We start from the raw sequence: 13,432 nt of genomic DNA, 5'->3' as shown, positions 1-13,432 counted from the left end.
CTGAATCACAGGATCAAACAGGATTATTAACATTATGAAACACAGATAAAACTGACTGATCCTCTCTGTCGCCGCTCCAGGATCTGCTGTTCCGTTTGCTTTGCTTGTTTCTACACATTCATGTCCACTAAAAGTGGCCCGTTTGCAGGATGTTGATGATGATAAAGTCTGCAGCTTCTCACCTGCTGCACCACAGAACAGCCTCACAGCCAGCAGACACAGCAGAGAAGAAGCCGTCCAGCCCTCCATTCTTCAACAGGCCGTCCTGAAACAAAGTGAAACACAGGAGCAGCAGCTCTTATTACAGGTGAACATGTAGGAGCTTCCAGACAGACAGGGGGGGTGCAGGGTTCAGAGGGGGGCAGGGTTCAGAGGGGGAGGGCAGACACTGCTTCATAAAACATGGGTTGAAAAATAAATTTAAATCTTGTTTTTCATGAATACAGATGAATAAAAACATTTAGTAAAAAATCCTGACTGAGGTAAGGATCATAATTCATGTGTGAAAGAGTTAATTTTCCATGATTTGAGCGCTCCAACCTCCACTTGTTCCTCTGGACAGAAAACCTCAGAGACTTTGTTGTAAACTCCAGGGTCCAGTTTTCTATCACATGTTTGATGGTCTATAAAGAAGATTCTCCTCCATGTGTTCTCCACACAATCCTCTTCTATTCTATAATTAAAGTGTCCAGTTTGTTACTGACTTACTGCATCAGAGCCAAAGTGGTTTTTACAAACATGCTGCTCATTAAATAATCAGAATAGATCAGAATATATTCAATAAAAGCAGTGAGAGATGTGATGACACTGAGATCAGTTACTGTCCCAGAAATAATGACAGAGAGAAGAAAACCTACCTGGTCCTGGAGAAACAAACAGCAGACTGACTCCTGCAGACCTCAGACCTTACTGGGTATCTTTTCAGATTCTCCTTAAAACCGCTGCCAAAATATGGGCTTAGCCCTATTGTCCCCGCCCTCCAGAATCCACTCCCTTCTCTGGAAAGCACCTTGTGGGCTGCAGTGGAGGAAGTCTGAGATACTCTGGCAGCCATTTCTCACTAAAAACCCTCTGAAGACAGTAGACGACAGCAGAAAGTGACTTTTCCTCACAGACCTTCTGCAGAGGGTTTGTTTGTCCCACTGTTGCAGCAGCTGAAGCTTGTCTGGTGACTGGAAGTGAAGGGAAGTGACCATCAGTGTTTGTCTGGACTCTCTCAGTGACATGGAGCTTTACGCTGCTTCACCTTTAGTATGTGTAAAGGAGCTGTGGGACCTTCCTCCTCCTCACCTGAGGGGTGACACAGTGCTGCTCCTCTTCATCACTCAGGTGAGCACATGAAGCTTTTGGTCTCATTTACTGTTTCAGTCCTCTGTTAGTCTCTTTGATCGCACACCTTTTAAACCTGACTCTCAAGCAGACAAAAGTTTTCATATTTCGGTTTTTATTGAATTTACTTTGGTCTAAATCTCAAAATCAGGACCAGTCAGAGAGAATAAACATGTTTTCAGCTCACACTTTAGTTTGTGGATCAGTCAGTGCTTCCTGCTTCAGTCTTTTTAAACTGCTCAACACACTCTCGCTGCTTCCTCTTTCTAAAACTTTCTGCTCATGAACAAAAGTCAAACACACTGAAAGTTGTTTTCCAGTGAATCAGACCACTGAAACGTTTCATCCTGTAGATCTGTTCACATTGAACCGACAGACTTGTAGAGAAACACCTAAAGGTCCATGTTATGAAGTTCAATAACCTCCTGAGAAGAAAAAGGCTTTTCATACCTCCCTGTTTCTCATAATGCAGGTTTCTGCGATGGAAGACAAACATTACAAACACACTTCCCTCTCAGATCTTTGTCACCTGAGGACAGGATCTACATAGAACCGGATTTTGTCCTTATGTACGAAAAAGTGGGAGGTGTTCTTTAAGCCGAGATTTTCTCCGAGATTTTGTCCTTATGTACGAAAAAGTGGGAGGTGTTCTTTAAGCCGAGATTTTCTCCGAGATTTTCACCGAAGTTTTTTTTCGGTCTATACTGTGGGAGGTCTTTTGTTTAGAGGGAGGAGGTTAGGGTTAAGGTTAAGGAGGAGCTTCTCACAGACGCTGCCGAGATTTCCACCGAGGTTTTTTCGGTTTATACTGTGGGGGAGGAGCCTCACAGAAGCTTTAAAACTCCTGTCAGCCTCCACAGGGAGAGTAGTTCACCAGGAGTTTGGCTGCTGCTTGTTTCTCCAGGAATAGGTTGGTTTTCTTCTGTCTGTCATTATTTCTGGGATCTGATCAGTATCATCAGATCCCTCACTGCTTTTATTGAATATATTCTGATATATTCTGGATTATTTAATGAGTAACATGTTTGTAAAAACCACTTTGGCTCTGATGCAGTAAGTCAGTAACAAACTGGACACTTTAATTATAGAATAGAAGAGGATTGTGTGGAGAACACATGGAGGAGCATCTTCTTTATAGACCATCAAACATGTGATAGAAAACTGGACCCTGGAGTTTACAACAAAGTCTCTGAGGTTTTCTGGAGGTTTTGTCCTTGTGTACGAAAATGTGGGAGGTCTTTTTTTTTCTCCGAGATTTTGTCCTAAGTTTTCTCCAAGATTTACTCTGAGGTTTTGGTATTTGCCGAGATTTTCTCCGAGATTTTTTCCGAGGTGTTGGTTTTCTCCCAGGTTTTGTCCTTATGTATGAAAATGTGGGAGGTCTTCTTTACGCCGAGATTTTCTATTCAGCAAGCAGCATTACATCTATGACCCTCACTGTCAGCTGTGAGTGAAGATTCAGCAGCAGAAATAACTCAGCTGTGTTTGCACAGTCGTGGATTTGATCTCACGTGTATTGATTAGTTTCCTATTGGATGCGTCTGTTCCTGTTCCTGCCCTCTGAAGCAGTGTCTGCCCCCCCCCCCTCTGAACCCTGCCCCCCCTGTCTGCTCCTACATGTTCACCTGTAATAAGAGCGGCTGCTCCTGTGTTTCACTTTGTTTCAGGACGGCCTGTTGAAGAATGGAGGGCTGGACGGCTTCTTCTCTGCTGTGTCTGCTGGCTGTGAGGCTGTTCTGTGGTGCAGCAGGTGAGAAGCTGCAGACTTTATCATCATCAACATCCTGCAAACGGGCCACTTTTAGTGGACATGAATGTGTAGAAACAACCAAAGCAAACGGAACAGCAGATCCTGGAGCGGCGACAGAGAGGCTCAGTCAGTTTTATCTGTGTTTCATAATGTTAATAATCCTGTTTGATCCTGTGATTCAGCACCTGAACCATCAGCCCAACAGTGGATAACATTTCTGCTCCTCTTCCTCTCTTTCTGCTCTCAGGAGTGACTGAGTGTCATGACAGGGCTCTGGATATCCAGGCAGTGGAGGGCAGTAACGTCACAGTGGAATGGTGCTTCTCGTCCAGAGCCAACATCTCCATCTCCTCCCTGAAGATCCACTGTCTCATGGACCCTGAGCTGAAGGTGTTTTATCATCTGGACGACATATTCAGGATGGATAAGGAGCCTCCACACGAGCAGTTTGCAGGACGGGTTCAGTGCGACAAAGACGCTCTGAGAACAGGACGCGTCCAGCTTCACCTGTCCAGAGTCCAGATGAACGACTCGGGTCGGTATCGCTGTAGGATGTTCACTGGATCCGGCAGGAAGGTCAAACCGTTCTCCCTCAGCATCACAGGTGAGTGGACTCAGACATGGAGCAGACATGGTGCAGACATGGAGCAGACATGGTGCAGACATGGAGCAGACATGAGAAATCACACTTGTTCTTTTAATGTTTCTTACAGCAGCTGTTGATGAGCCCAAACCTTTGACTCCAGAGCCAGAACCAGAACCAGAACCAGAACCAGAGAGCCGGGGGAGGCCGGGGCTCTATGCTGGACTGGGACTGGCAGCAGTAGCAGCCGTTGTTCTGGCTCTCTGTCGCTGTCTGTACATTCACAAATGGAAGCTCCTGAAGCTGCATCAGGAGCTACATCCTGAGGAGCTACATCTGTGAAAGCAGGACTCTTCCTCTGAAGCCGCCCCACAGTTCATCATCAGCTGCTGTCCGCTCTGCCTGGGGGGGCAGAAGGAGGAGCTTTATGTACATAGATGAGGTGTCTGCTGCTCTGAAGAGAAACCCACTGGATGGATCCCTGAGGACTGAGCTGGTTCTTCTGCAGGACTCTGAGCAGAGAAACAGTCCAGCTGAGACCTGGTGTCTCAGAGCTGAAGGGCTGTTTCTCTGGGAGCTTCACAGACTTCTACTGCAGCCACATGAGGGAAGGGAGGACTGTTTTCTGTCTAACAGGGTGAGAAGCTCTGTGTTAAACAGAAGTTCTCTTCTGACCGTCAGTCTGCTCCCACACAGAGAGAGAGAGGTCCCATGTTACACATAATGCACTTTTTAAAGTCTTTGTAAATGTAAATATGTGCTGATTAAATAAAGAAATATTTATTTAACGTCAAACTCATTGTGGATGTTCACATACTTTTGGATTCTTGGTGTTTGTTTCTTTATGATACATGAAGCTATGAGCTGTAGAGACTCTGACTCTGACTGAGCTCTTTATTTTCAGCTTCTTTAAACTTTCTACTGAACAATTCTTTAATTGACAGTTTGGAGTTGGTGACTTTACGTCCTGAGGTCACATGACAACACTGAAGCTACACTGACGAATAAAAAGAAAGAAAAGGAATAAGATTATTAAATGGACGTAATGAAATATAGATAAGAGTGTTTCCACATCGTAGGAAGAGTCTGCAGTGAGATTTCCATTGGACTGAAGTGCTGCTCTTCATCCAGCAGCTCAGTGACCCTCCTCATCCTCAAGGAGCCACATGTTTCCTGCTGAAGGTGGATTACACACTATTATATATATCTATATATGCAGATGATGAGTTACTATTCATGTAGAATATCTTCCATCCAGTCTGAGCCAAAGACTGACCTCTGCACCGTCTCTGCTTCAACCGCTGGCGCCATCTTGTGGCAGATGTATAATATCTTCCAGTCTGAGTTTGGGCAACATTAACATCAGTGAAGCTCTTCAAATCCATCTTCAATTATAATCTGGATTAGCTCAGATTATTTCTTCCTGCTTTGACTCCAAGAAGTTTTGTAGGTTTAAAACATAAAGATAAAATCAGCTGATCTTTAATCGTGTTTCCTGCTGAGAATAGTGACACAAACCAGTGTGGGATGAATGAGACGTTCTGCTGATCAACAAATCCTGATAATGTGATCGATCCAATCAGATGATGTGTGACGGACCTGCAGAGTCCCGCTGATTCAGAGAATGAATGAATGAATGAATAAACACTTCACGTCACTCTCTGGGCTCCCTGCTTGTTTTTATTGGTTTTTAACGCAACACAAAAGCGTCTGAATCTCCGTCCAAGCAGCAGATGTGTCCACTAAGAAACACACCAATAGATCTGTGAAAAAAACATTTACTCCAACAACGCAGGAAAATGTAAAACTGTATTGGAATGCGGCCCAAACATGGAACCTGAGCTGGACTGTGTTGTACTTCTTAGTCTCACCACTAGGTGGAGTAACTGTCCTGAACGAGGCAGCTTCTCTATAAAATGAGTAATAGAAGAAGAAATGTGCTACAGGTGACCCAAGATGGCAGAATTCAGGAAACACAAGAGAGCAAGTGAGTGTAGAAAGTTTCAGACGTGATGAGAGCTCAGCTGATAACTAATGAAGATCACTTCTGCATTACGGAGGAGCTGCTTGATGTTAGCAGGCTAAAGAGCACCAGGACAGGTGAGGATGTTTCTGAAGCTGTGCCAGGTGCAGTTGGCATGATGGGACTTAAATGGGACGAGCTGTGTGGAGGTACGATGGGATGGAGCTCCAGCTGGGACAGGTGAGCGCAGAGGAATCTACGGTGTCCGCCGAAGTGGAGGTAAGGCTGTTAATTCGAGCACCAGGGTTCTAGCACAGACTATTTCAAGCTTCCCTCTCTGATGCTGATGCTGGTTAAGTCGTGTCTCTGTGCTGCAGCGGTTTTATTCCCTGAGATCAGAAATGGACCAGTTTTGAAGAGAGAAGGACTCTTCATGAGCTCAGTGATCCTCTGGTTGGCATTTTTAGTGGATCTCACCTGAACAAGAGCCCACAAGGCAAAGACCAGCTTGTACCACAGCTAATAAATGAAAGCCCACTAATGGAAAGGCTGTTTTTTTTCAGTTATCAAGCAGAATTTACCTACATTTGATTGATTCACCTCTAGTGGATTAAAGTTAGCAGTATAACTCTCTTCTAGTAAGTGGCCCAGCCCTTTGTATGTTTTTCTGTATGTGGCCCTCAGTGGAAAAAGCTTGGACACCTCTGATTTAGAGGAAACTCTGGGCTGCAGGATGTTTCTGCCACAAGATGGCGCCAGCGGTCCAAGCAGAGACGGTGCAGAGGTCAGTCTTTGGCTCAGACTGGATGGAAGATATTCTACATGAATAGTAACTCATCATCTGCATATATAGATATATATAATAGTGTGTAATCCACCTTCAGCAGGAAACATGTGGCTCCTTGAGGATGAGGAGGGTCACTGAGCTGCTGGATGAAGAGCAGCACTTCAGTCCAATGGAAATCTCACTGCAGACTCTTCCTACGATGTGGAAACACTCTTATCTATATTTCATTACGTCCATTTAATAATCTTGTTCCTTTTCTTTCTTTTTATTCCTCAGTATAACTGTCCATCTCTCCAAACTGTCAATTAAGGAAGTGTTCAGTAGAAACTAAAAATAGTTTTTTTTATTATTTTTATTTAATCAGCACATATTTACATTTACAAAGACTTCAAAAAGTAAATAATAAAACCAGTGGATGTGCAAAAACACATTTCATGTCTATTTCTGCTGCTTGTCGCAGGATATCCACAAACATGTGAGATGTAACTGAGTACATTTACTCTGCTTTATACTAGAAAACAGAACCAAGAAACAAGTATTATTGATCAGTGTGGATAAGCTTCCCTGCAGAATAAATACTGAGCTTCAGCAACAATCATAATGCAATAATTTAATATATGAGACTTGAGCAGCTTCTTCACTTCGTCCCAGCTCACAGTGTCCTACCTGCTGCAGCACCACAGCACCTCTGACAGGTGAGTCAGCACCACAGTGGACCTGGAACCAGAGAAATAGTCCCAGAGTTGGACCAGAGGGAGGAGACGCTCCAGTCCACAAACAGCCCTTCAGCTCTGAGACACCAGGTCTCAGCTGGACTGTTTCTCTGCTCAGAGTCCTGCAGAAGAACCAGCTCAGTCCTCAGGGATCCATCCAGTGGGTCCCCCCCACCCCCCCAGGTAGTTTCTGATGATGACCTGTGGGGCGGCTTCAGAGGAAGAGTCCTGCTTTCACAGATGAACCATATTGTGCTCTTGAGGCCCCTGATGCAGGTTCAGGAGCTTCAGTTTCTGAATGTACAGACAGCGACAGACAGACAGAAGAGCTGCTGCTGCTGCCAGTCCCAGTCCAGCATAGAGCCCCGGCCTCCCCCGGCTCTCAGGCTCTGGTTCTGGTTCTGGTTCTGGAGTCAGAGGTTTGGGCTCAACTGCTGTAAGGAACATTGAAAGAACAAGTGTGATTTCTCATGTCTGCTCCATGTCTGCACCATGTCTGCTCCATGTCTGCTCCATGTCTGAGTCCACTCACCTGTGATGTTGAGGGAGAACGGTTTGACCTTCCTGCTGGATCCAGTCACCGTCATACAGCGATACTGACCCGAGTCGTTCATCTGGACTCTGGACACGTGAAACCGGACGCGTCCTGTTCTCAGAGCGTCTTTGTCGCACTGAACCCGTCCTGCAAACTGCTCGTGTGGAGGATCCTCAACCATGTTTACTGTGTCGTAAAGATGATAAAACAGCTTCCACTCAGGGGCCAAGAACAAACAGTGGATCTTCAGGGAGGAGATGGAGATGTTGGCTCTGGACGAGAAGCACCATTCCACTGTGACGTTACTGCCCTCCACTGCCTGGATATCCAGAGCCCTGTCATGACACTCAGTCACTCCTGAGAGCAGAAAGAGAGGAAGAGGAGCAGAAATGTCATCCACTGTTGGGCTGATGGTTCAGGTGCTGAATCACAGGATCAAACAGGATTATTAACATTATGAAACACAGATAAAACTGACTGATCCTCTCTGTCGCCGCTCCAGGATCTGCTGTTCCGTTTGCTTTGCTTGTTTCTACACATTCATGTCCACTAAAAGTGGCCCGTTTGCAGGATGTTGATGATGATAAAGTCTGCAGCTTCTCACCTGCTGCACCACAGAACAGCCTCACAGCCAGCAGACACAGCAGAGAAGAAGCCGTCCAGCCCTCCATTCTTCAACAGGCCGTCCTGAAACAAAGTGAAACACAGGAGCAGCAGCTCTTATTACAGGTGAACATGTAGGAGCTTCCAGACAGACAGGGGGGGTGCAGGGTTCAGAGGGGGGCAGGGTTCAGAGGGGGAGGGCAGACACTGCTTCATAAAACATGGGTTGAAAAATAAATTTAAATCTTGTTTTTCATGAATACAGATGAATAAAAACATTTAGTAAAAAATCCTGACTGAGGTAAGGATCATAATTCATGTGTGAAAGAGTTAATTTTCCATGATTTGAGCGCTCCAACCTCCACTTGTTCCTCTGGACAGAAAACCTCAGAGACTTTGTTGTAAACTCCAGGGTCCAGTTTTATATCACATGTTTGATGGTCTATAAAGAAGATTCTCCTCCATGTGTTCTCCACACAATCCTCTTCTATTCTATAATTAAAGTGTCCAGTTTGTTACTGACTTACTGCATCAGAGCCAAAGTGGTTTTTACAAACATGCTGCTCATTAAATAATCAGAATAGATCAGAATATATTCAATAAAAGCAGTGAGAGATGTGATGACACTGAGATCAGTTACTGTCCCAGAAATAATGACAGAGAGAAGAAAACCTACCTGGTCCTGGAGAAACAAACAGCAGACTGACTCCTGCAGACCTCAGACCTTACTGGGTATCTTTTCAGATTCTCCTTAAAACCGCTGCCAAAATATGGGCTTAGCCCTATTGTCCCCGCCCTCCAGAATCCACTCCCTTCTCTGGAAAGCACCTTGTGGGCTGCAGTGGAGGAAGTCTGAGATACTCTGGCAGCCATTTCTCACTAAAAACCCTCTGAAGACAGTAGACGACAGCAGAAAGTGACTTTTCCTCACAGACCTTCTGCAGAGGGTTTGTTTGTCCCACTGTTGCAGCAGCTGAAGCTTGTCTGGTGACTGGAAGTGAAGGGAAGTGACCATCAGTGTTTGTCTGGACTCTCTCAGTGACATGGAGCTTTACGCTGCTTCACCTTCAGTATGTGTAAAGGAGCTGTGGGACCTTCCTCCTCCTCACCTGAGGGGTGACACAGTGCTGCTCCTCTTCATCACTCAGGTGAGCACATGAAGCTTTTGGTCTCATTTACTGTTTCAGTCCTCTGTTAGTCTCTTTGATCGCACACCTTTTAAACCTGACTCTCAAGCAGACAAAAGTTTTCATATTTCGGTTTTTATTGAATTTACTTTGGTCTAAATCTCAAAATCAGGACCAGTCAGAGAGAATAAACATGTTTTCAGCTCACACTTTAGTTTGTGGATCAGTCAGTGCTTCCTGCTTCTGTCTTTTTAAACTGCTCAACACACTCTCGCTGCTTCCTCTTTCTAAAACTTTCTGCTCATGAACAAAAGTCAAACACACTGAAAGTTGTTTTCCAGTGAATCAGACCACTGAAACGTTTCATCCTGTAGATCTGTTCACATTGAACCGACAGACTTGTAGAGAAACACCTAAAGGTCCATGTTATGAAGTTCAATAACCTCCTGAGAAGAAAAAGGCTTTTCATACTTCCCTGTTTCTCATAATGCAGGTTTCTGCGATGGAAGACAAACATTACAAACACACTTCCCTCTCAGATCTTTGTCACCTGAGGACAGGATCTACATAGAACCGGATTTTGTCCTTATGTACGAAAAAGTGGGAGGTGTTCTTTATGCCGAGATTTTCTCCGAGGTTTTTTTTCGGTCTATACTGTGGGAGGTCTTTTGTTTAGAGGGAGGAGGTTAGGGTTAAGGTTAAGGAGGAGCTTCTCACAGACGGATCCCGAGATTTCCACCGAGGTTTTTTCGGTTTATACTGTGGGGGAGGAGCCTCACTGAAGCTTTAAAACTCCTGTCAGCCTCCACAGGGAGAGTAGTTCACCAGGAGTTTGGCTGCTGCTTGTTTCTCCAGGAATAGGTTGGTTTTCTTCTGTCTGTCATTATTTCTGGGATCTGATCAGTATCATCAGATCCCTCACTGCTTTTATTGAATATATTCTGATATATTCTGGATTATTTAATGAGTAACATGTTTGTAAAAACCACTTTGGCTCTGATGCAGTAAGTCAGTAACAAACTGGACACTTTAATTATAGAATAGAAGAGGATTGTGTGGAGAACACATGGAGGAGCATCTTCTTTATAGACCATCAAACATGTGATAGAAAACTGGACCCTGGAGTTTACAACAAAGTCTCTGAGGTTTTCTGGAGGTTTTGTCCTTGTGTACGAAAATGTGGGAGGTCTTTTATTTTCTCCGAGATTTTGTCCTAAGTTTTCTCCTAGATTTACTCTGAGGTTTTGGTATTTGCCGAGATTTTCTCCGAGATTTTTTCCTAAGTTTTCTCCAAGATTTACTCTGACGTTTTGGTATTTGCCGAGATTTTCTCCGAGATTTTTTCCGAGGTGTTGGTTTTCTCCCAGGTTTTGTCCTTATGTACGAAAATATGGGAGGTCTTCTTTACACCGAGGTTTTCTCCGAGATTTTGGTATTCTCCAAGGCGTTTTCCGAGATTTTTTCCGAAGTTTTGGTATTCGCCGATGTTTTGGTATTTGCCGAGATTTTCTCTGAGATTTTCTCCGAGGTGCTGGTTTTCTCCAAGGTTTTGTCCTTATGTACAAAATTGTGTGAGTTCTTTTTTTTCTCCCATATTTTCTCAAAGGTTTTCTCCCAGGTTTTGTCCTTATGTACGAAAATGTGGGAGGTCTTCTTTACACCGAGATTTTCTATTCAGCAAGCAGCATTACATCTATGACCCTCACTGTCAGCTGTGAGCCTGGTGAAGATTCAGCAGCAGAAATAACTCAGCTGTGTTTGCACAGTCGTGGATTTGATCTCATGTGTATTGATTAGTTTCCTATTGGATGCATCTGTTCCTGTTCCTGCCCTCTGAAGCAGTGTCTGCCCCCCCCCCTCTGAACCCTGCCCCCCCCCCTACCTGCTCCTACATGTTCACCTGTAATAAGAGCTGCTGCTCCTGTGTTTCACTTTGTTTCAGGACGGCCTGTTGAAGAATGGAGGGCTGGACGGCTTCTTCTCTGCTGTGTCTGCTGGCTGTGAGGCTGTTCTGTGGTGCAGCAGGTGAGAAGCTGCAGACTTTATCATCATCAACATCCTGCAAACGGGCCACTTTTAGTGGACATGAATGTGTAGAAACAAGCAAAGCAAACGGAACAGCAGATCCTGGAGCGGCGACAGAGAGGCTCAGTCAGTTTTATCTGTGTTTCATAATGTTAATAATCCTGTTTGATCCTGTGATTCAGCACCTGAACCATCAGCCCAACAGTGGATGACATTTCTGCTCCTCTTCCTCTTTCTGCTCTCAGGAGTGACTGAGTGTCATGACAGGGCTCTGGATATCCAGGCAGTGGAGGGCAGTAACGTCACAGTGGAATGGTGCTTCTCGTCCAGAGCCAACATCTCCATCTCCTCCCTGAAGATCCACTGTCTCATGGACCCTGAGCTGAAGGTGTTTTATCATCTGGACGACATAGTCAGGATGGATAAGGAGCCTCCACACGAGCAGTTTGCAGGACGGGTTCAGTGCGACAAAGACGCTCTGAGAACAGGACGAGTCCGGCTTCACCTGTCCAGAGTCCAGATGAACGACTCGGGTCAGTATCGCTGTAGGATGTTCACTGGATCCAGCAGGAAGGTCAAACCGTTCTCCCTCAGCATCACAGGTGAGTGGACTCAGACATGGTGCAGACATGGAGCAGACATGGTGCAGACATGGAGCAGACATGGTGCAGACATGGTGCAGACATGGAGCAGACATGAGAAATCACACTTGTTCTTTTAATGTTCCTTACAGCAGCTGTTGATGAGCCCAAACCTCTGACTCCAGAGCCAGAACCAGAACCAGAACCAGAGCCAGAGAGCCGGGGGAGGCCGGGGCTTTATGCTGGACTGGGACTGGCAGCAGTAGCAGCCGTTGTTCTGGCTCTCTGTCGCTGTCTGTACATTCACAAATGGAAGCTCCTGAAGCTGCATCAGGAGCTACATCCTGAGGAGCTACATCTGTGAAAGCAGGACTCTTCCTCTGAAGCCACCCCACAGTTCATCATCAGCTGCTGTCCGCTCTGCCTGGGGGGGCAGAAGGAGGAGCTTTATGTACATAGATGAGGTGTCTGCTGCTCTGAAGAGAAACCCACTGGATGGATCCCTGAGGACTGAGCTGGTTCTTCTGCAGGACTCTGAGCAGAGAAACAGTCCAGCTGAGACCTGGTGTCTCAGAGCTGAAGGGCTGTTTCTCTGGGAGCTTCACAGACTTCTACTGCAGCCACATGAGGGAAGGGAGGACTGTTTTCTGTCTAACAGGGTGAGAAGCTCTGTGTTAAACAGAAGTGTCTCCTCTGACCGTCAGTCTGCTCCCACACAGAGAGAGAGAGGTCCCATGTTACACATAATGCACTTTTTAAAGTCTTTGTAAATGTAAATATGTGCTGATTAAATAAAGAAATATTTATTTAAAGTCAAACTCATTGTGGATGTTCACATACTTTTGGATTCTTGGTGTTTGTTTCTTTATGATACATGAAGCTATGAGCTGTAGAGACTCTGACTCTGACTGAGCTCTTTATTTTCAGCTTCTTTAAACTTTCTACTGAACAATTCTTTAATTGACAGTTTGGAGTTGGTGACTTTACGTCCTGAGGTCACATGACAACACTGAAGCTACACTGACGAATAAAAAGAAAGAAAAGGAATAAGATCATTAAATGGATGTAATGAAATATAGATAAGAGTCCACATCGTAGGAAGAGTCTGCAGTGAGATTTCCATTGGACTGAAGTGCTGCTCTTCATCCAGCAGCTCAGTGACCCTCCTCATCCTCAAGGAGCCACATGTTTCCTGCTGAAGGTGGATTACACACTATTATATATATCTATCTATGCAGACGATGAGTTACTATTCATGTAGAATATCTTCCATCCAGTCTGAGCCAAAGACTGACCTCTGCACCGTCTCTGCTTCAACCGCTGGCGCCATCTTGTGGCAGATGTATAATATCTTCCAGTCTGAGTTTGGGCAACATTAACATCAGTGAAGCTCTTCAAATCCATCTTTAATTATAATCTGGATTAGCTCAGATTAT

The 13,432-nt window shown here is 45.1% G+C and overlaps 4 protein-coding genes across 6 annotated transcripts in view; 2 read left to right on the top strand and 2 right to left on the bottom strand.

Annotated features, from left to right (window-relative positions):
• Positions 1-1,401, bottom strand: part of LOC139223103 (programmed cell death 1 ligand 1-like) — a 38,070-nt gene extending 36,669 nt beyond the window's left edge. For all 3 annotated transcript variants that reach the window (XM_070855039.1, XM_070855040.1, XM_070855041.1), the window contains exons 1-2: positions 1,291-1,401; positions 183-265 (exon numbers count right to left, since the gene is read on the bottom strand). In XM_070855039.1, coding sequence (XP_070711140.1) covers positions 183-249 — 67 coding nt within the window. In that variant the 5' untranslated portion in view covers positions 250-265; positions 1,291-1,401. The remainder of the gene's footprint in view (positions 1-182; positions 266-1,290) is intronic.
• LOC139223111 (programmed cell death 1 ligand 1-like) lies at positions 1,039-4,424 on the top strand. Its single transcript, XM_070855068.1, has 4 exons — positions 1,039-1,329; positions 2,997-3,079; positions 3,327-3,683; positions 3,793-4,424. The coding sequence occupies exons 2-4, from the start codon at positions 3,013-3,015 to the stop codon at positions 4,002-4,004; spliced, it is 636 nt and encodes a 211-aa protein (XP_070711169.1). The 5' UTR covers positions 1,039-1,329; positions 2,997-3,012; the 3' UTR covers positions 4,005-4,424.
• Positions 4,425-7,359: 2,935 nt separating this feature from the next.
• On the bottom strand, positions 7,360-9,426 carry LOC139223211 (uncharacterized). Its single transcript, XM_070855185.1, has 4 exons — positions 9,373-9,426; positions 8,265-8,347; positions 7,658-8,017; positions 7,360-7,556 (listed from the first exon to the last, which is right to left on the bottom strand). The coding sequence occupies exons 2-4, from the start codon at positions 8,329-8,331 to the stop codon at positions 7,360-7,362; spliced, it is 624 nt and encodes a 207-aa protein (XP_070711286.1). The 5' UTR covers positions 8,332-8,347; positions 9,373-9,426.
• On the top strand, positions 9,121-12,814 carry LOC139223106 (programmed cell death 1 ligand 1-like). Its single transcript, XM_070855052.1, has 4 exons — positions 9,121-9,411; positions 11,333-11,415; positions 11,661-12,017; positions 12,149-12,814. Exons 2-4 carry the CDS (start codon positions 11,349-11,351, stop codon positions 12,358-12,360), a joined length of 636 nt encoding a protein of 211 aa, XP_070711153.1. The 5' UTR covers positions 9,121-9,411; positions 11,333-11,348; the 3' UTR covers positions 12,361-12,814.
• Positions 12,815-13,432: the final 618 nt, after the last annotated feature.

Source organism: Pempheris klunzingeri, chromosome 23, assembly GCF_042242105.1.
Source record: "Pempheris klunzingeri isolate RE-2024b chromosome 23, fPemKlu1.hap1, whole genome shotgun sequence".
NCBI classification, from domain to species: Eukaryota; Metazoa; Chordata; class Actinopteri; order Acropomatiformes; family Pempheridae; genus Pempheris; species Pempheris klunzingeri.
Note: the sequence above shows the minus strand (reverse complement) of the source record. Positions and strands in the feature narration are given on the sequence as shown.